The following is a 20,159-nucleotide window of genomic DNA, read 5'->3' on the forward strand; positions in this document are numbered from 1 at the left end:
TAAAAGCACGTCCAAATGACCACTTAAAAGATAGATGAGAGGTAAAGACTATGTGTGTAGGTATCTTATTTCTAACACTGCAAACCTAATGATATTAGATCATTACATCACTAGATCATGATCATTAGATCAGCTCCCACCCCGGTAACCACTTCTTCCAAAGTCTCCCATCTGGAAAAAGGTTCCGGTCTATCAAGACCAAAACCTTGCGCCACCTGAACAGTTTCTTCGTTATTGTCATCGCAGAGTACAAGTACTATTCAATGAGTGCATCTAACCAAAAGTGCAAATAGTGATATAAGAACATGGTATAAATAAAATATGACAATGATAGTGATAGGTAAGTGTGCAATATACAGTATGTGCAGGTAGTATTGTAAACATCAGTTTAGTTTAGAGGTATATTTAGTTATGAGCTATGTACAGTTATGAGTTATATACAGTTATGTACAGTTAAGGTAGCTTGTACAGTGTGGTAGTTTATGTACTGTATGTAATGTGCAGATGTATACAATAAGTTATATCAAGAGACATGTGCAATGTGCAATATACAGTATGTGCAAAGGTAGTATTGTAAACATCAGTAGCGCAAGTAGTATTTTTCATTCACTTGAATTCCACAGTTAGTTGAAATAATAACTCCTAATTAAATAAAATGTAATGATAATATAACCATATCATAAAAACGTAGAGACGTAATACAAGTATCTATCATTCCAACATACTGTATTGCCACAGGAACAATGGAAAGATTTGACACTCTAGATTGCCCATATTAATAATAAACTTTCATAAACTTAAAAATGAGTTTGCAAATCTGCAACGAATGTTCATATATTTGAAGCCCTGGCAAATAAATATTTATGATAACCTCAATTCCCCTTTTCTGCCTGTCCTTGGTAATTGTCTGATTCATTTTGTTTTCTCTTTGGAAGAAGGAAAATCAATCTTAGAATATAGGAATGCAGATTCAGCTGCTCCCACTCCCTTCTCTTCATAATAATATTTTTAGCTGGAATTCAATCAAACCTGCTCGCACACACATCATTGATACAGAAAAACGACACTGGTGCTGTGCTGTTTGACTTGATTACTGGTGGAGCACAACGCCTAAACGGCACCTCACCAACACACCCTGTTTTAGGCAATTGTTCTTGACTTTGTTTCAGGTTTTTTGTTGTTGTCAATGGTTACTCTCTGAAACAAAACAACAGTAATTCAAGGATTTTTCCACAGTAGGAGTTTAATGCACAGTGTGTCTTACTGTAGTTATTGTCCTTCTAAGGGCAACACCATCCTTCTCTGTCTAATAATAGCTTCACAGTATTTCCTCAGTCCACTTATACAATACAGCCATTTGAAGTAGCCGTGTCCTTTGAAGTAGCCTCTTTGGGCTTTAGGAATTTGCAACCATTCACATTTAGTTATTTCTAGTCTTCTACCACTATTGCTCCATTTGATTTTCTTTTTGACCCTTTTTTCATGCTTTAAAGCCAATTTCTCACATAAAATACCATCAATTGTGTATTATCTGTTACTAGATGAAATTATTTCCAATGGTGTAGAATGGGGTTGCCTATACTGTTTTATGCTGATCCAAAATAGGAGTGTTAACTTCTAGCTTTAGTGATTTCGATTAGGGATGGGGGAGGTTTAGATGCTCTGTGACTCTAACAGCAGTCATGTCATTGTATCAAAGCTGGTAGCCTTATCACAGTAGGCTCGCTCACCTAATGCATCATTAGGATTTGGATTTTTAGACTAAAATCCTAAGGGCAAATCCCTTCCGACAGGGCACAGGGCAAGCTAAATGTAACATGCCTAATGTTGATTTGTAGAGCAGGACATAGACACATTGTTGGCTAAATTGGCTGAAGTAGAAACAAACTGGCATCAAATGCTACAAATTCACTTTATTTTCTTGCAGTGAAAGACAGACAAACACAATTTAAGACAGATGTCCTGAGGCAGACTCACCTACCCACTGTGTTTGAGCTCCTTACGACGGCTCCTTAGGCAAAGGCTAGAAGAGAGAAGAAAATGGTCAGGCAGAGAAACATATGGACAGATTGTACTTTACCTTTATCACTGTAAACTAACATGGTTTATTTTCCAGCAAAATAGCCAATAGCACGAAGCAAAACACATGTCCATTTTGAAGCACAGGTGGCAAGACTCTCAACTACTGTATATCAAAGGCTAGATGATGGAAAGGTTATTCCTCATTTCACACTTTTTATGTCCTCCGTGTTTCGTGTTTCCAAGAAATACTAGCGCAACACCTACGCAAGAGAGGCAAGGCGCTTCTCCACAAAGAATTTAATAGTCAGCATATGATCCACATTTAAAATCAAATCACATTTTTGCTGCATGGTGTAACACTAAAGGGATTCTTAAAAAAAAAGAAAAAAAGAAGAAGCTCTTCATGGTCAATTCTCTGTATTCTATGTATTTCCCTATGTATTTCCCTTCAGTCATAAAAGAGTATGTCTAATTTGGACTGGTAGGACATCAAAAAGAACTGTTTGCCTTTTGGCCGGAGGGGGGCAAATACAACCACTAGAGTTTTCTAGATGTGGGGAATGAGATACTGTTTGAGGGGATAATGGCTAAGCTAATCATAATCAGGACAGTAATAGGGTGTGTGCAGCCCGTTGAATTCTGCAATGGGAGACGGGCCTTTGAACGGGGAATTGGCATTCCCAGCAGCCTCTGCTGTGCTGGATTCCTGCAGCAGTAGGCAGAGTTGGTATTCCACAGCCCACCCGTCTGTCTGTCTGTTTGTCTGTCTGTCCCTCTGTCTGTCTGTCTGTCCCTCTGTCTGTCTGTGTGTCTGTCTGTCTGTCTGTTTGTCTGTCTATCTGTGTCTGTCTGTCTGTGTCCGCACAGCCTAGCACTATCAGAGAAACACTTCTTACGAGCAGAGCTGATCCATCACACCCCTTCTCTAACATGTCATCTAAATGCTAAGTACATCTACTGCATCTTTCAAATCAAAACAAGAAAAGGGTGAAGGGGGGAGAAAACCTCATAAGAGCACAATAAAATCCTGCAAGCATGCCCAAGGTTCTCTTGATTTGATTTCTAAACTGAATGCCTGGACCATTCTCTACTGATATGTGAGAGGAATTCTAACGACTTGTTATCTATTATAAAAAGTACTAGACCACAGAGCAGATATTGATATACCCGACATTGGCACTTTTGGGACGGTGCCTCTAACAATAGAGTGCTCCTCTCGCCACAGCTCTTAGCTATTGATTGTGTTGGACACTAACTCAGGGAAAGTGGTGAGTCGGCAGTGGTGGTCGGCACTATTAACTCTTCCCACTAATTAAAAGGCTAACAAGGTCAGGGGGGCCTCCTGAGAGGAGGTTTACAGAGAGAGTGGCCAGTTCCACTGGCAACCACATAGCTGAGCAATACCCAGTGATTACATGACAGGAAACCAAAGGACACCCAAGACAAATTAAACACTCACGGTTGGGGAGAGAGAGAGAGCGCGCACGCGAGAGAGAGAGAGAGAGAGAGTGACTGAAACAGACTAATGTTGTTAATTACCATAACTGAATCACTAAACAATACTGGTGGCTGAAGAGGCAAATTCATCAGGAAGTCATACAAAATAGGTTGTACAAATATAAAAACACTATAAAAATCCACCATAACAAACTGTTTCTCCAAGTACCCCCTACGACACGGTTGCATAGTTTTTGGCAGTTATTGCAGCTTATTTTTGAAAAACACTGTATTAGCAAGTGATAGTTCAGGCAAGGACGCTCATTCCCACCCTCACAGTTCTCCCGTCCACTGTAGAGACTCCAGGCGTTTGTGCCATGAATGTGTATAGTGATGATCTGTACCAGGACACAATTACAAAGATGCATGCGTTACCATGGTGACTGTGAATTATCACGTTGCGAGACAAACCAATGGGTCAGTGATTGATTCTAGTGCAGTCGTATCCAGGACGGTATTCAGCTAGATACGTATGATCCAGAACGTTACATGATATGAAAACAGTATGTACTGGAGAGCCGACCTGATTCTCTGTCACATGGATTAGCATAGCTATAGACATTATTTACACTAAATCTCTATTTGCAGGATTCTGAACATTTATAACCAAACTGTATATATTCCACAGGTCGGAAATCATACTTTCACACCATACATGAGTACTGTGGGTGAAAAACCCCAGAGCTGAGTAAAACCAGCCAATGAGAGAACTTCCAATTGGTAACATTGCAAATGTGCTGTAAGTGACAGGGAAAAGGGCTGCGTTCACAGAGGGCGCCTGACAGGAACAAGAGAGGGATAACAACGGCGAGGTAAAAATAAAAGGAAAACGTGGTTTGAATTAATAGGGAGTGGCAGCACCAGAGATGGGAATACAAATAACAAGTTGCTTACAAGACCTATGCCCTGGGAGACATCAGATACAGCCACAAGTCATAACACTAACTAGCTCTCAAAACGGAGCTATAACATAAAGACTATTATAACATAAAATAGAAAAGGGCACACATACAAGAGTAAAATGTAACATTTTAATCTTAACACCTCTTTCTAATGATCTCTACCTCCCCCTCTTTCCTGTTAAAATACAATATTCACTCCCTCTCTCTGTACTGATATCACTCCATATACAGCACTCACTCTTAGCTATACAGTATACTACACTACATGAAATATCTTTCCAATGAAAACAGATGGGGGCCTTTACAAGGGCCTTGTCATTCCTTTGAGCACGGTGCTCATTTTGAAGTCTGTCATCTTGGATTTTGGAGCAGGGGATATCAAAGGTACTTTGAGTGCTGTGTAAGTGTCAGAGGATGAGCCACCAAAACAAGCAGGCCTATGTGGGACTTAGCAAAGGATATAGAAAGCATATTCTGAATGTGATATAATTCTCTGTGACCCCCCTATATTCGCTGTTCCTTTTGTAGATCTACTTACTGTATTTTTAAAATTCATGACTGAATTCTTAGCAGCTCGCGAGTGAAGACAAAATTGCCTGCTTGTTTTGAGGGCCTGTGAGGGATTCAAGCATGCCTGAATTTTCTCTAGTCCCTACAATACCTAAGCATTGAGAATTACTGTGTGGGCGTAGAAAATATATGATACTGTACTGTCGCTTGAATAAGAGTGGATATACAAATATCTTAATTACTCAAGCCTAGTTCATGAAATCTTCCTGAACAAACCTTTTCCTGCTAAAAGGAACATTAGCTGCAATACTCTTGCAGTGATAGCATTGTCTTTTGTATTCTGCAAAAAACATAATAGGATTATCACCCCACACACTAACTGCAGTGGTCTCATACACACACAGAGAGCATCATAATTAGCTAGACCTAGCAAACCTGATCCACAATGCAAAAAGACAGCTGACTCTCACGGTCTTCCTCTTTTGCCTAAATTTACCCATCCACCTTGACCACCCTTTCTTTTCCCTTTCCCCAACCCAGCAACAAACATATTCCTCCCATGCATAAGGCCAGGCTGAACATGGCAACATGGTCTCTCAAAAAGACCTCCCGTCAGGTGTGTGAAGCCAGGAGCAACATTCTCCTCGCCTCCCCCGCTGGGCCATCCACTCCAGAGAATATCATATTTGAACCTTTTAGCAGCTCGCTAGCGAAGACAGATTGCCCGCTTGTTTTGGGGCCCTGGTGAGTTATTCATATTAATGGCTGGCTGGCTTTGGCGCATGCTGCATATGCAAACTCCATTAGTGGGTTAGTCCAGAGTGTATAACCTAGCATTGGCACTGCTATGGGCTCTAGGGGGAGGGGCAGGGGGTTGCTGCATTTAGAAAGGGTTGCAGGTGCAGCGGGAGTGTGCATGACAACAGAAAACACACACACACACACACACGTATGGCGCACACATAATGGTTGGCTTGCTGGCTGCTCGCCGAATGCAGTCTGTTACTTCTACTGTCTAGCTCACTATCTTGTCCTCCTCTCTCTATCCCCTGTTCAGCCCTTTTTACGCATCTCTCATCATCATCTATCTTCCAGAACATTTTATCCATTCAAAGTCTTGCAGTCAGCGCTTCAGCTTTTCATCCATGATGGCATACTCAACATTCTTACCCGCAAAAGTCAGCTTACAGTAATTCACCATTAATATGAGGTCCTCAAGTAACAAGTCATCAACATTTCAGCCATTTACCGACAGTAAATACTAACTCAACTCCTGTTAGATCAGATAATGTAGCCATGAGAATTGAAGCATGAGATCTGCAGAAGCTTCCCCGAGCTTGCAGACAGTAAAATGCACACTGAAATACATCAAACACTGTCACTGGGTGGGTGTAAACCCTGTGTGCACCTGGCAATGAGGACAACAGTCGGTCTTTCTCTTTCTCTCTCTCTTGGTCTCTCTCTCTCTCACACACACACACACACACACACACACACACACACACACACACACACACACACACAGTACCAACAAAAAAAACAGTACTCTGGTAACCAGTATTTTCAGGACAATAAATTCAAGTTATTGACAATGAAAACGGTATTCATACCAGATGACATTACACTCACACATTACCTTTATACCTGCAAACATGTCCCCCTTCATTTCTGTCCCAAAGATAAAGGCAGTTCTCCATGTTTCATTGTGATGTCATACATGACTCTTACCGTGACTGTCTTGATATGACCACTGCCTTTGGTACAGGTCCATCCTGAGCGGTTGAAGAGAAGGCCACACACCTCTCCCTCCATGCAGGGAGCCATCTCACACCACTGTCTGCTCCTCACAATACGCGCTGGAGGAGCAGGGGGTGGGGAGATAGACGGATAGAGGTAAAGTTATATAAATATAAATAAAATAGTTATTACACACATGTTAAATGCTTTATTTATGTCCACATACATGTACAATATCTAAAGGACATCAATACTAAGAGTATTATACTACTACTACTACTACTACTACTACTACTACTACTACTACTACTAACTAATACTAATACTAACACACACACACACACACACACACACACACTCACACTCACACTCACACACACACACACACACACACACAGACTCACACTCACACTCACACACACACACACACACACACACACACACACACACACACACACACACACACAGACAGTACAGAGATACAGTATTTATAATAGTTGGGGACAAGAAGTGAATGAGTTTGTTCTTCCACCCTGTCCAACAATCAATGATCAGCCATACCAAAATGGTATATTGAACCAAATCGTTATATGAGAAAGATCGAACAAGATATTTCATTGTGACGTCAAAAACATTGTAACAACAGTGATGCTGTTTTTGTTCTCCCTGTAATATGCCCTGATGACATTGAATTAGCATTTCTCTTTTGTTGACACTGATAAACAGTGATTGTTCCTCTTACAGTACGGTACAGCCTACTAAAGGTTATCTGTCCTCTCCGGACCTGGCACAGGCTGTTGTTCTTGCCTACTACCAAAGGTGCCCCTGAGGATGCTGGGTGGGCCGCAGAGACACACTGTAAGAGAGGGACTGTAGTCTTGAATGTCCTCAGAGAAAGTGGAATCAAAAATAGATGTAGGAACATCCTTCACTTATCTAGCCTGCACACAGTATGTGCTGCTCCCAAGTGCTTTATTTTACCACAAAACAACGTCAGGTCAGGATAGAGACAGTGGAAACATAGGTAGGGTTGGAGAGGGAGGACATAGTGTCCCTTATGGGTGGTTTAGGCATTTGACTGCAAAGCGTGACCCTGGTAGCAAGCCATAAAAAACAGTCATATCAGATTGGTGCTTTGAGCCAGATATGGCTGCCCTGTATTTCATTCACACTACCTATTCATAGACACATGTACGTACACATACACAGCTGCAGAGGTGCAATTAGAATCCCTGGATTGAACATTAGATGACTGAGCACAATAACAACCATTCTCTAGCTGAAAGTAGATGCATAGAAATAAGGAGAAAACAATTATTTTACCAGAAAATGTTCATTTATCAAATGAAAAAGCTCAGCTATCCTGCCCCTGCAATATTCCCCTGAGAATGTGATTTCCAGAGCCAATCCACAAGGTGCAACAAAGAAAAGGATCTATCAGTCACTCACAAATGTAGTTACAAGTGTATTACGTGACAGCAAAACTCAATTTCCAAGGCTCTAAAGCAATAATGCTAAAAAGCAAGTTTGCAAAGCAGTCTATGTACTGGGTAACTGTAGAGCACTATACCGTTTTCCTAGAGCAAGGCACTCTCTTGTAGACAGGGTGATTAAACAAAACAAACAAACAAAAAAAACTTACTTTAAATGATAATTTTACAGACGTTACAAGTAGCAAGACGTTGTCATGAGCCTGTCGGCGATTGCGCAAAACATGCCGGCATTGATAAGAGAATCGATAACCTCAGGTGTTATTGATACCGATGCATCAAAAAATGTGTAACTGGTTCTCAATTCACATCCCTATATATATATATATATATATATATATATATATATTCTATAGACAAAACATCCAAAGAGCACTTACTGGATACATAGCGCAGTCTATCCTATCCATGGGTGCGCTGCAGCTCTTTCCCCTTATATTAACCCAATAGGCGGCGTAACTCCTACACAACGCTAGTCCTCCTGACAAGACAAATGCTTTTACCCAGAAGAACAGGACTGAGCTGAACCAGCTGGGGGTGTCATACGCAGGTGCGAAGCTGCCTGTGACACCTGGGAGGCGGTGGCCATCCTCTCTGTCACTCCTGTCCCGTCTATACTGGATGGCGGCAGGCCCGGGGTTGTCAGCTGTGGCAGGGTCCTGTGGGCCAGCCAGCTCTCCTGTCACTGTCTCTGCACTCCCTCAGATCACATGGGACCATCTGTCCCCTAGCAGACACTGTCAACCAACCATCAGCCCCTCGCCTCACCAGGACTATCTACTAGCTGGGCCTGCCAGAAAACAAGAGCAGCGAGAGAGAGGTGGAGAGAGAGGGAGAGCAGACACAAACACCCATGATGACTAGAATCGCTAACCGGCATTCCAAGTTCTCTGTATCAACCTCAATATACAATACAACTGACTTCCTTTTAATGGGGTCACCTTTGACACAAATCCATAGATGACACTAATATCTTCATCATCATCGTGTGTCTTAGTGCTGTAATTCCATGAAGACATACAATGACGGAATGCCTTCCCACCCTCCATAATGGTATTCATGTCTGCCAGCCTACCAGTAACAGTCCATTATTAATGTACTCCCTATTAATGGAGCGTTAAAGAGCAGAAGCAGGCAGTCCGTAATAATCCATTTTCTGCTGCTGTAATCAGAGTTCTCTCTTTGTTAAATAGCATCATCGGAGTGTTATGAGGAGCTGTCTGCAGAGGCATTAAAAACTACTGTGGAGATCAGATAGGCCAGTTCAATATACCAAAATGGCCGGCCATTTTTGTCTGGTTGGGGTCATGTTGACCTCAATTTTAGACAAAGGTTCTCATAGAACTTTGAAAGTTTAGCAATCTGCGTTGGAATGGAATGGCATTACACGCTTGTGTCTTCTCATAATAAGGTAGGTAGGTAGGTCCACTCACCATCTACACAGGCAGGCCTGGCCCGTGTGGTGCCAGCGATTTGCCCTCGTCTGCAGGCACAGCGGGCTGTCTGGCGAGCGATGGTGCGCGTAGGCACGCTGCTGTCTCTGTTCAGCATCACAATCTCACAGGTGCCCACCGCCAACTGGCCTGCAAAGGGGTGGGGGGTGGGGGGAGCATTACAATATGACATTGCATTTCATCACTGTAAATTGGATATGGCTCTAGTTAACACTTACAACTAACAGTATCAGAGCCATTTATAGAGAAGATTTGAGTGCTGTTTCAAACAATAAGAAGGATTATGCCGTTTACAAGGCATGTTAGAGAGCATGAATCATGGGCATTCTCCACAGAATATTCTGAAGTCTTAAATCAAGTTAACTACTTGAACCAATGGGGGTGGAATTTGAATCCAAATCTTTCTCTATAGCCTGGATCAACAGGTCCTCATTAGGCCCAACATGTATTCTTTGAAAAGTGGCTAGGGCATAGCTTCTTTCCCTGGAATGAACGTCTGAAATCTTACCAAGAATAGGGTTGCTTGAGCCACTATATTTCACCCCCATCCCCACCCACCAATCAGGCATTTACAGCATTGCTGATGACCACACTGTTATCTGGTCTATAACCTCCTCACACACATCTGAGTCAGAAAAGCCCTCTCTCCTGTGTAAGTCCTTCCTGGTGAAAATCAAATACATTGACAATGCAAATGTAGCAGAAGAATGACAAATTCAGCCTTCCTGGTTAGAGTAAATGATGGTACACAGGAGGAAAGAACCCTGCATGGCCTTTTACAATTTAGATCATTTGAAATATCGATTTGACTGTGGTGGGTTGTAATTATGTCAGGGAGGACTTTGAAATTACAAAATAAAATGTTAGTATCAATTATTTAACTATTTGATAATATTGACTCCTTTGTTTCTTTTGTATTGATTAAAACAAGCTCCATTGTTATTACCACCATATTACGTGTGATTTTCTCTGTAAGTAGAAATTGTGTTGAATTACTCTAAAGTTCAAGAAAATACCCATCAATACCTCAATATTTTTTTTTTTAGATAACAGCATTACCAAACGATCTGTATTGCGAACCTAATGTAGCAGTCTACCAGTCCTAATCACTGCAATCCCAACAGACCCCCACTATCAGTCTTCATAACTCACCCCACACTTATCTCCATCAACCACTGACTAAAGATTAAGGGGCCTTAGACACACATTGACTGGACTCAAGCTATTTTTTTTGCAAACACACAGACACAGACAAACAGACACAGACACAGACAGACCCAGACCCAGACACACACACACACACACACACACACACACACACACACAGACACAGACACAGACACACACACACACACACACACACACACACACACACACACACACACACACACCTTCTTTCATGTCACTACTCTGTCAACCCCGTGCTGCAGGGAGGCATATCTGTGCTGTCTCCCATGTTTCAATAGCTATAACAGATGAATGGGCCACATGCGATAAGCCTAGAAAAGAGAGGGAAGGGGAGGGGATGAGAGAGAGGGAGAGGATGAGGGAGGGAGGGAGGGTGATGATAGAGAAAGTAAGAGGGAGACTCTTTATGTGCCCTCAGCTACAGCAGGCGTTCCATCATACGAGGGGAGTTAATTCATATGACAGGGGTTTTCTGTCACTTTATGGCGTGAAGGCACTTGGCCTCGTCTCTATTTCAGATGATGAAATGCACATATGGCGATGGGGCAGGGAGTGAGGGATGGACATGGGTCCCAGATGACATCCACAGGCTATGGCACCCGCTGTGGAGCGGAGAGACTGCCTAGCTCCCAGGACTGACTAGAAGCGCAGGCGAATGACCTTACCACTGACATACACACACAGACTGAAATGTACGCTTACAGACATCAGTGTGCGCATACACAAACATGTACGCATCCAGACATCTGCGTCACATAAATGCACACACAAATAAATATTCCTTATTTGATGTTTAATCCTATGACAGATGAGTGTTAGTGGTGGATGCCTGGGAGTTTACATACAGACCTCCAGTAATGTACATCTCATCACACTCTGATCCCTACAGCACAGTGAGATACATTTAGAAGGACACCAGCTGTGTCACTGACCCTGTCCTTCTCTGCCTCCTGTCACCACCACCACCACCACCACCACCATGGTCTCCTGTTCCTATGCAAGTAGGCCAGCAGAGCACTGGAGCGACAAAAAATATTAATGCGAATCTTTTAGCCATGACCTGGGTGGCTACGTACGTCTGAGACTAGTATAACCTTCATCTACATAGAATATGGCAAACTTGAAATTAAGTCATTTAGCGATGTAACCCTTGAGGTAACATATACAGTATTGCGGGCTTATGGAAAACATAGGTTGGTTTAAAAATAATGTTTTAGTATCACTGTTGAATGTACATTAATACATTTGCTTGACCTCAAAATGGTTCATGAAGCTTTTTAACTAGATTGTAATTATATTGTGGCAATTTCTGCATTAAAATAGCAGCATGCTACAGTATGTTCTACAGGTACAGTATTCACTTGTTTTGAGGCATCACTGTTGCTGTTAGCATATGGCAGGCCAAATCAAGATTGTGATTTAATTCTTCTTTAGTTATTTTTTCTTTTTTCCACTCATTTACATTTTACATTTACATTTTTGGCATTTAGCAGACGCCTTATTCCAAAGCGACTTACAATCAATACATTTGAGTGCTAAGCATGTGAATCATCAGTCCACCATTCGTGGCAGGAAGAGTAATCTAGCTCAGGCACGGGGCCACTGATAGAAGGAGAAACCTTCTTCTACCACCTTCTTCGAAAACCTTTATTTTTTAATTATTTTTTTATACTGGAGGAACAGAGAAGCAGTACAAAGGGGGCGATAGAAGTTCTTAGGGACACAGTAGAGGGGAAAGCGGACGTCTTTAGGAGACGTAGTGCTGAGGGGCAGAAGATGTCTCAGGAGGAGCAGTTAAGATGTAACCTGAAGAGATGGGTCTTCAGTCTACGACGGAAGATGGGTAGTGACTCTGCCGTTCTGACAGCAGTGGGGAGCTCATTCCACCAGCGGGGAGCCAGAGTTGTGAAGAGACGTGATCGGGCAGCACGACTGCTGTGCAGAGGTGGTGGGGCCAGTCGGCCAGCCGAGGTGGAGGAGCGGAGTGAGCGGGCTGGAGTTTGGGGGGTTACCATTTCCTTCAGGTAGGCAGGGGCTGTCCCTTTAGCTGCCTGATATGCAAGCACCAGGGTCTTGAATCGGATGCGAGCTGCTACCGGGAGCCAGTGCAGGGTGCGAAGGAGAGGGGTGACATGAGAGTATTTGGGGAGGTTGAATACCAGACGTGCAGCAGCGTTCTGGATGAGCTGCAGAGGTCTAATGGCGTAGGCGGGGAGACCAGCCAGGAGTACGTTGCAGTAATCCAGGCGGGAGATGACCAGTGCCTGGGTCAAGAGTTGCGCTGCCTCTCTGGTAAGGAATGGTCGTATCCTTCTGATGTTGTAGAGGAAGAATCTGCAGGAGCGAGCCGTTGCTGCAATGTTCTCCGCACAGGATAGTCGGTTATCCAGGATCACTCCAAGATTCTTGGCTGTCAGGGAGGGGGTTACAGTAGAGTTCTCCACTGTGATAGAGAAGTCTTGGAGAGGGCAGGCTTTCCCGGGGATGAAGAGGAGCTCGGTCTTGTTAAGATTCAGCTTGAGATGGTGGTCAGCCATCCAAGTTGAAATGTCAGCGAGACATGCAGAGATACGGGTTGCCACGTGTACATCAGACGGGGGGAAGGACAGGAAGAGTTGAGTGTCGTCTGCGTAGCTGTGGTAGGAGAGCCCGTGTGAAGAGATTACCGAGCCAAGAGACTTGGTGTAGAGAGAGAAAAGTAGGGGGCCTAGGACAGAGCCCTGGGGTACCCCAGTGGAGAGGGTTCGTGGAGAAGACAGCGATTCTCTCCAGGTCACCTGGTAGGAGCGGCCCGCCAGGTAGGAAGAAAACCAGGAGTGTGCGGTGCCAGAGATGCCCAGTTCTGAGAGGATGGAGAGAAGGATCTGGTGATTGACTGTGTCGAAGGCAGCAGACAGGTCAAGGAGGATGAGAACAGAGGAGAGGGAGGAAGCTTGGGCAGAGTGGAGGGCTTCTGTGACAGCAAGGAGCGCAGTCTCAGTGGAGTGCCCAGCCTTGAAGCCGGATTGGTGGGGGTCTAAGTGTTCCATCTTCCGGAGATAGTCAGTCAGTTGTTTAGATGCCACGCGTTCAAGGGTTTTGGAAGGGAAGGAGAGAAGGGATACAGGTCTGTAATTGTGGACAGATGAAGGGTCAAGGGTAGGTTTCTTGAGGAGGGGCTTGACTCTCGCTATTTTGAAGGCCGCTGGGACAGATCCTGTGGATAGGGAGGAGTTGATTAGGGTGGTAAGGTAAGGAAGGATGTTGGTGGAGATGGATTGGAGAAGAGGGGAGGGGATGGGATCAAGAGGGCATGTGGTTGCCCGCTTTGATGTGATAAGTGTGAGAATCTCATCGGGGGAGAGGGGGGAAAAAGATGACAAGCCAGAGACCGAGTGTCGAGGAGAGAGTTTGGAAGGGGTGTTAGCATCGTTAGTAGGGCTGGGCAAATGATCAAAATTTCTTTTTCGATAATCGCAAGAATTAACTATCAATTATCGATTAATCAATAAGCTTTTTTTTCATCAAAAAAAAAAACTAGGGCAGAAATAACAAGCATGTTTTCCTTGGGGACTTTATACAAACTTTATTTGTGTTGCTATTGCACAAATTCATTCATTCACATTCAAACTAGACACTACAGTCAGATAACAATCCTCTTAAACAAGGCAGTGAGTAGCCTAAATTGTTTAACTTAAAAACACATTTTACGTTATAAATAAATATATAGAAAATAAGTAACTCACCATAGGAGCAGTAAAAAAACAGTTACTCACAAATAGGAGGATGACTGAAAACGTTAGTGTCCTTAAGAGCGTCCAGCTTAACTTAAATGTAAACTCCAGCGAGAGACTAGGCGGCAGGCCTACTGGTTCTTGTTCAAAAAGATGATCATGTTAACATGTTCAGGGGTGAGAGACGAACGCAATCTGGTGACAGTTAGGCCAGCCGCAGAAAACACTCGCTCCGAGGGCACCGAGGTTGCGGGGATGCAGAGGTAGGTCCGCGCTAATTTGGCCAACTGAGGAAACCTTCTTTCGTTTAATTTCCACCAGTCAGTTGGGTCGCAGTTCAGGCCCGCAGAAGGCTCCCTCAGAAAGGTGGAAACTTCGGTTTCGATGGGGATGTCAGCAGCAGCGCCTGCTGCGTATTGCTCCCCGAGGAGCTGTGCCATGGCGCTGACCGGAGCAGGTGCTGCGTTGCGAAATTCAACATGCCGAAATTCAACATGCCGTACTCCTTTGCGAAATTCAATGCGAAGGCAAATGCAAAGTTCATTTCTCACACATAACGTGGACAAACTAATTTCCATTATTATTATTATTATAAAAAATAAAAAAAAATCAGATTTATTAACGATTATCGAGCAAAATATTTTGTGATCGACCAAGATCCTTATCGATCAATTATCAATCGTCGATCATTGATGCCCACCCCTAATCGTTAGTAGGAGGAGGGAGAGGTGGGGGGGGAAAGGTGCTGCTGATGTCGTCCACCTTTTTTCCCAAAGTAGGTGACAAAGTCATCGGCGGACAGGGAGGAAGGGGAGGAGGTGGATTAAGGAGTGAAGAGAAAGTAGATAGTCTTAAAACAGACAGCTATTACTCTATTACTAATAACAAGACAGGTATCAATTTATCAGTAGTCCAGCTTAACTAGATAGTCTTACTTACTCAGAATGGAGAGAGGTGAGTTCACTGCTAAATTCCCAAATGTTTGACCTCCCTGGCCCTGATCAATCCACTATATAGGGGAGATAGAGTCACCTCCTACTATTAGCACCTACTTAGGTCCAGAAACTGGTAGTTTCACTAGAATGACTCTGAAGCCTTTGTTTTGACAACAGTCAGCTTAACTAGATAGTCTTAAAACAGACAGCAATCACACTATTACTATTACTATCACTATTACTAATGAACAGACAGGTATCAGTAGTCCAACTTTAACTAGATAGTCTTAAAACAGACAGCTATTACTCTATTACTAATAACAAGACAGGTATCAACTTATCAGTAGTCCAGCTTAACTAGATAGTCTTACTTACTCAGAATGGAGAGAGGTGAGTTCACTGCTAAGTTCCCAAATGTATGACCTCCCTGGCCCTGGTCAATCCACTATATAGGGGAGATAGAGTCACCTCCTACTACAAATTAGCACCTACTTAGGTCCAGAAACTGGTAGTTTCACTAGAATGACTCTGAAGCCTTTGTTTTGACAACAGACAGCTTAACTAGATAGTCTGAAAACAGACAGCAATCACACTATTACTATCACTATTACTAATGAACAGACAGGTATCAGTAGTCCAACTTTAACTAGATAGTCTTAAAACAGACAGCTATTACTCTATTACTAATAACAAGACAGGTATCAACTTATCAGTAGTCCAGCTTAACTAGATTACTTCTTACTTACTCAGAATGGAGAGAGGTGAGTTCACTGCTAAGTTCCCAAATGTAATATATAAATATTGTTCATTTTTATTGACAGATACAGTGAAGATTAAGACAGGAAGGATGGGTGAGAGAGAGAGGAGGGATGACATGCAGGATATGTCCCCGGGCCGGAATCGAACCGGGGACCCTGCGGTTACATGGTCAGCGCTTAACCCGCTACGCCACCTAAGCTCCCCGAGATTGTGATTTAATTCTGACCCAACTAGTACTTTAAGGGAAAGGGACCATAAGGTTAATTTTGTAATTTAGATGAACTATACCTTTAAAATGCACAAAGGACAACCTCTATTACAAAGCTGGCAGGAAATGGAATGGGACACAGCAATGAGTGGATATAACTCTCTCGCTGTGAACACACATTTTTCACTCCAAAGCATTCCAAAATATAATAAAAAATAAAATATCAATGGAAAAATACAGTGAGTGAAGTATGCACTCAACCACAAGAGAAGCAAACAGCTGAACTCATATTCAGGGAGCTGTGAAATATAGGCTTTGTGTGCAACAAAATTGATTTTGCTGTAAAAACCATTTCTTTTTTCCAAAAACAGCCAAAGGTTTTTATGACTTCATTACGTATTGAAGCAGGAGTGTTGGTTTACTGACAATTTATGGCTAAGGTCATAATCAAAGCCATCCACTGTTAGACACTGAAATCCTCCCATTTTAAGCCTTGAACATAACATCATGGGGTAGCCTGCACTGGTACCAGCTAACTCATCATTAGGTCTATGTCAGGCGTAGTCAATCTTATCCATGTAGGTGCAGGCTTTTGTTCCAACCAAGCAGTAACACACATGCTCCAACTTGACAAGCAAGTATTCAATCAAGATTCGAATTGGTTGAATCAGGCGCGTCACTGCTTGTTTGAAAGGAACACAGCCTGCACCCACATTGGCTCTCGACAGAAAATATCAGCCCACCCCAGCAATTTGCCACCAGCCACAAACCTTAAAGGGCAAACACTTTCAATGACAAACTCCTAAAATGTAGAAATCTAACAAAAGTCTCTCTCTCTTCAACCTCTCCTCTGACCCAGATCCACCATGGCGATTTGAGGTTGAAAATGTGGAGAGAGGTCGCTGCCAAGTCGGTGACCGCACCGCTGAACTGGAATCATCAGCACTTGTGAGGACGTCCGGACGTTTCCAAATGTATTGTTAAACTAGCAGCGTGGAGCGTGTTGACAGGTCATCCATCTGAGCGGGCGCGGGCCCAATGGCGTGAGCGGACAGGCTACTGCACTTTGATTTCCTGTCACTGCCCCTGTGACGGATGGTACAACTATGTAGGGAGGCGATGCAGTCACAACACGATTCACTACCGCCCGCTCCAAGTGCTCTCTTTGTTCCCGAGGCCTCCAGGGAAGGTGTGGGCGGACGTGGGACCTAGGAGCGCTGAGCGGCCGTGTAGGGTGAGGTGTTATGGTACTGTATGTTCTATCACAGGCTCACAGGAAAGAGGGAAGGTGTTTTTCTCACACTAATGGGTAGCCTATCAGACCTGACTTGTGAAGTGAAATCAAAGGACTCTTATGCTGGAAAGTCAGAGCAGAAGAACTTGATGGGAGGATTGTATACTACCTTTCAGCATGTACCAGGTTAACCATTACAGCTGGATTTACAACTTTCTACAGGAGAGTATTGGTCCAAACCAATACTGAGAATGATCATTTATTCCCGAATTTGGTGATAATGGGGTCACAATTGAAGGCCTGTCATTTAATTTCGATTGTGATGGTAATCCCCTTTATTATTTTATGTTCATGGTGTCAATAATATTGGGTTCCAGTTACTATAAGAAAATACTGGAGATTTGAGAGAGACGACAAATGTATAGTGACACCAGAACAGACATAGGACATTGTGATAACAGACACATTTCGGTAATGTCAGATGAACATGAAGGAATTCATTGTGGAGAATTGAGCATACCAAGTTAGCCTTGGACTCCCCCTAACTTATTGACAAATAAACATTGTTGTTCAGGCAGTGGCGGACTCAGGCTGTTTGAAGGGCAGGGGCAAAAATAAAAAAAGGGCAGCTACTGCACAACATGGGACCCCATCAGTGCACATGGTCAAGTTTAGACCATTGGAAGGGCAGCCAATAGGGCACATCCTCTAATTTTGCCACTCAAAAGGGCACTTTAGTGTGACGTTTTTCAACAGTGGGGGCACATGGTCAAGTTTAGACCATTGGAGGGGCACCAATAGGGCACGTCCTCTCATTTTCGCCACTCAAAAGGGCATTTTTGCCACTCAAAAGGGCACTTAAGAGAGACGTTTTTCAACTGTGGGGGCACCAGAAGGGGCCGTCGCCCCCCCCTGCCCCCCCAGAGTCCGCCAGTGTGTTCAGGGCAGTAGCCAGTGTAGTTAAAAAATGTTTTCCTCCATTCCGTGGAAGTACTGTATGAAGGTGTAATTGCACCACTCCATACATTATTCAGCAGGCTTGACTACTGTTGTCATGGCATGGCAATATAAACTGGTATGAAATTAAAAGGCAGTGACAGGGGAATAATACCCCACAGCACACTGAAGTATTTGTTCAAACATCTGTGTCACGTATATAAATAACCCTCACCCCTACCAGGCAAAGGTATTTAGATGTTCACATAAAAAAAGATCACAGTAAATAAATAAGCGTCAAGAGTTTGATGGAATTATGACTGCGGATGAGCTTGCACTGAGATGCAAAGTTGTATGACAATGATCTTTCTCCATCTGGCTTCTTTCGTTAGAAAGCACCGGTACATGGCATTCTAAACCCTTACCTTCTCTCAGGAGGTGGGAGTAGATCACCCACAGGAGCAGAAGGCAGCAGAGTGACGCTCCTCCACCTGCGGACAGCGTCTTCATTCCAGTCTGCATCCTCCCGTCTTGTTGTATATCCCTTATTCTCACTTGTTAGATGGTCAAATATTAATGTGGTCGAAATTACTAAATGGTGTAGACTTATTCCAATGGTGTTTCGATAGCCCGTAGTCAGCATCCATTTTGCGGGGCAAATTAGGGAGGGAAACCCTGAAAATTATGATTAAGAAGATATCCCTGCATTAAAAATCCCTCTTTATCTCTTTATCAATTATGCAATAGGAAGTAACGATCGACGCATAAGACAAGTTTAAACAACAGGAGAAGTCAATGTGGCAAGTTTTGAAAGCTGGTTTTCATATTAATATTTAGGAGAAGATTCTCATCAGACGTCGGCGCGATGAAGTAAATAATCATCCCCGGACTTAAGTAGGCTGTAGAGGCGGTGGTTACAGGTCTATCCTCGGACTGCCGAGCGGATTCCACGTCCAATGGTCGCAAGAAGCGTCGGAAGAGGCGAAGGAGCCACAGATCTCCGCAAGCAGCTTCTTTGCGCCTGAATGACGCACCACTATTCTGTGTCCACTCTACCTTCAGATGAGAGTAGGGTAAACCTCGACAGAAATTAAAGTTATTTAACAAAATGACATTACATTATATGGAAAACATATGACTACGATGTTAAACTTAATTTTCAAAATTCACAACATCCCAATTCAATTGTATTGTAGTTAGATGGATTGACCAAAATTGTGGATTAAAAAGGATTCGTCCTCTGCATCTCTGCGGAAGTCTTTTCACCTGTATGAATTCGATTTTGCGTCGCCGGCCCCCTGCTAATGATCCTGGGACTGACTGGCTCCAGACATGTCGGTGTATTATGAAGCGAGTCACCCCCACCAAGTCCCAGAACGCTGTCCTGCTTGCCCGTTTACAATGAATTTCAATCCTCGTTTTGACAGGACGGCGAGTAAAGAATCGATGGTGGCTTATCTACTCGCTTCAAGCGAAAAGAAACAACTGTTAGTATGTGAGCATAATATGCAATTCAGTAGTTATGTAAGTCGGGTCGCTGCTTCGCCCTCAGAGTCAATTAGTAGGCTATGCAG

The 20,159-nt window shown here is 43.3% G+C and overlaps 1 protein-coding gene across 1 annotated transcript; it reads right to left on the bottom strand.

Moving 5' to 3' along the window:
* Positions 1-1,999: 1,999 nt before the first annotated feature.
* tafa5l (TAFA chemokine like family member 5, like) lies at positions 2,000-19,107 on the bottom strand (the record flags this gene model as incomplete). The annotated part of the gene is made up of 4 exons (XM_080534993.1): positions 2,000-2,023; positions 6,660-6,787; positions 9,592-9,741; positions 19,011-19,107. The coding sequence occupies 4 exons, from the start codon at positions 19,105-19,107 to the stop codon at positions 2,000-2,002; spliced, it is 399 nt and encodes a 132-aa protein (XP_080391119.1).
* Between the last annotated feature and the right edge of the window lie 1,052 nt (positions 19,108-20,159).

The sequence above is a fragment of the Nansenia antarctica genome (genome assembly GCF_963989245.1).
Source record: "Nansenia antarctica genome assembly, chromosome: 6".
In the NCBI taxonomy this organism is placed as follows: domain Eukaryota; kingdom Metazoa; phylum Chordata; class Actinopteri; order Argentiniformes; family Microstomatidae; genus Nansenia; species Nansenia antarctica.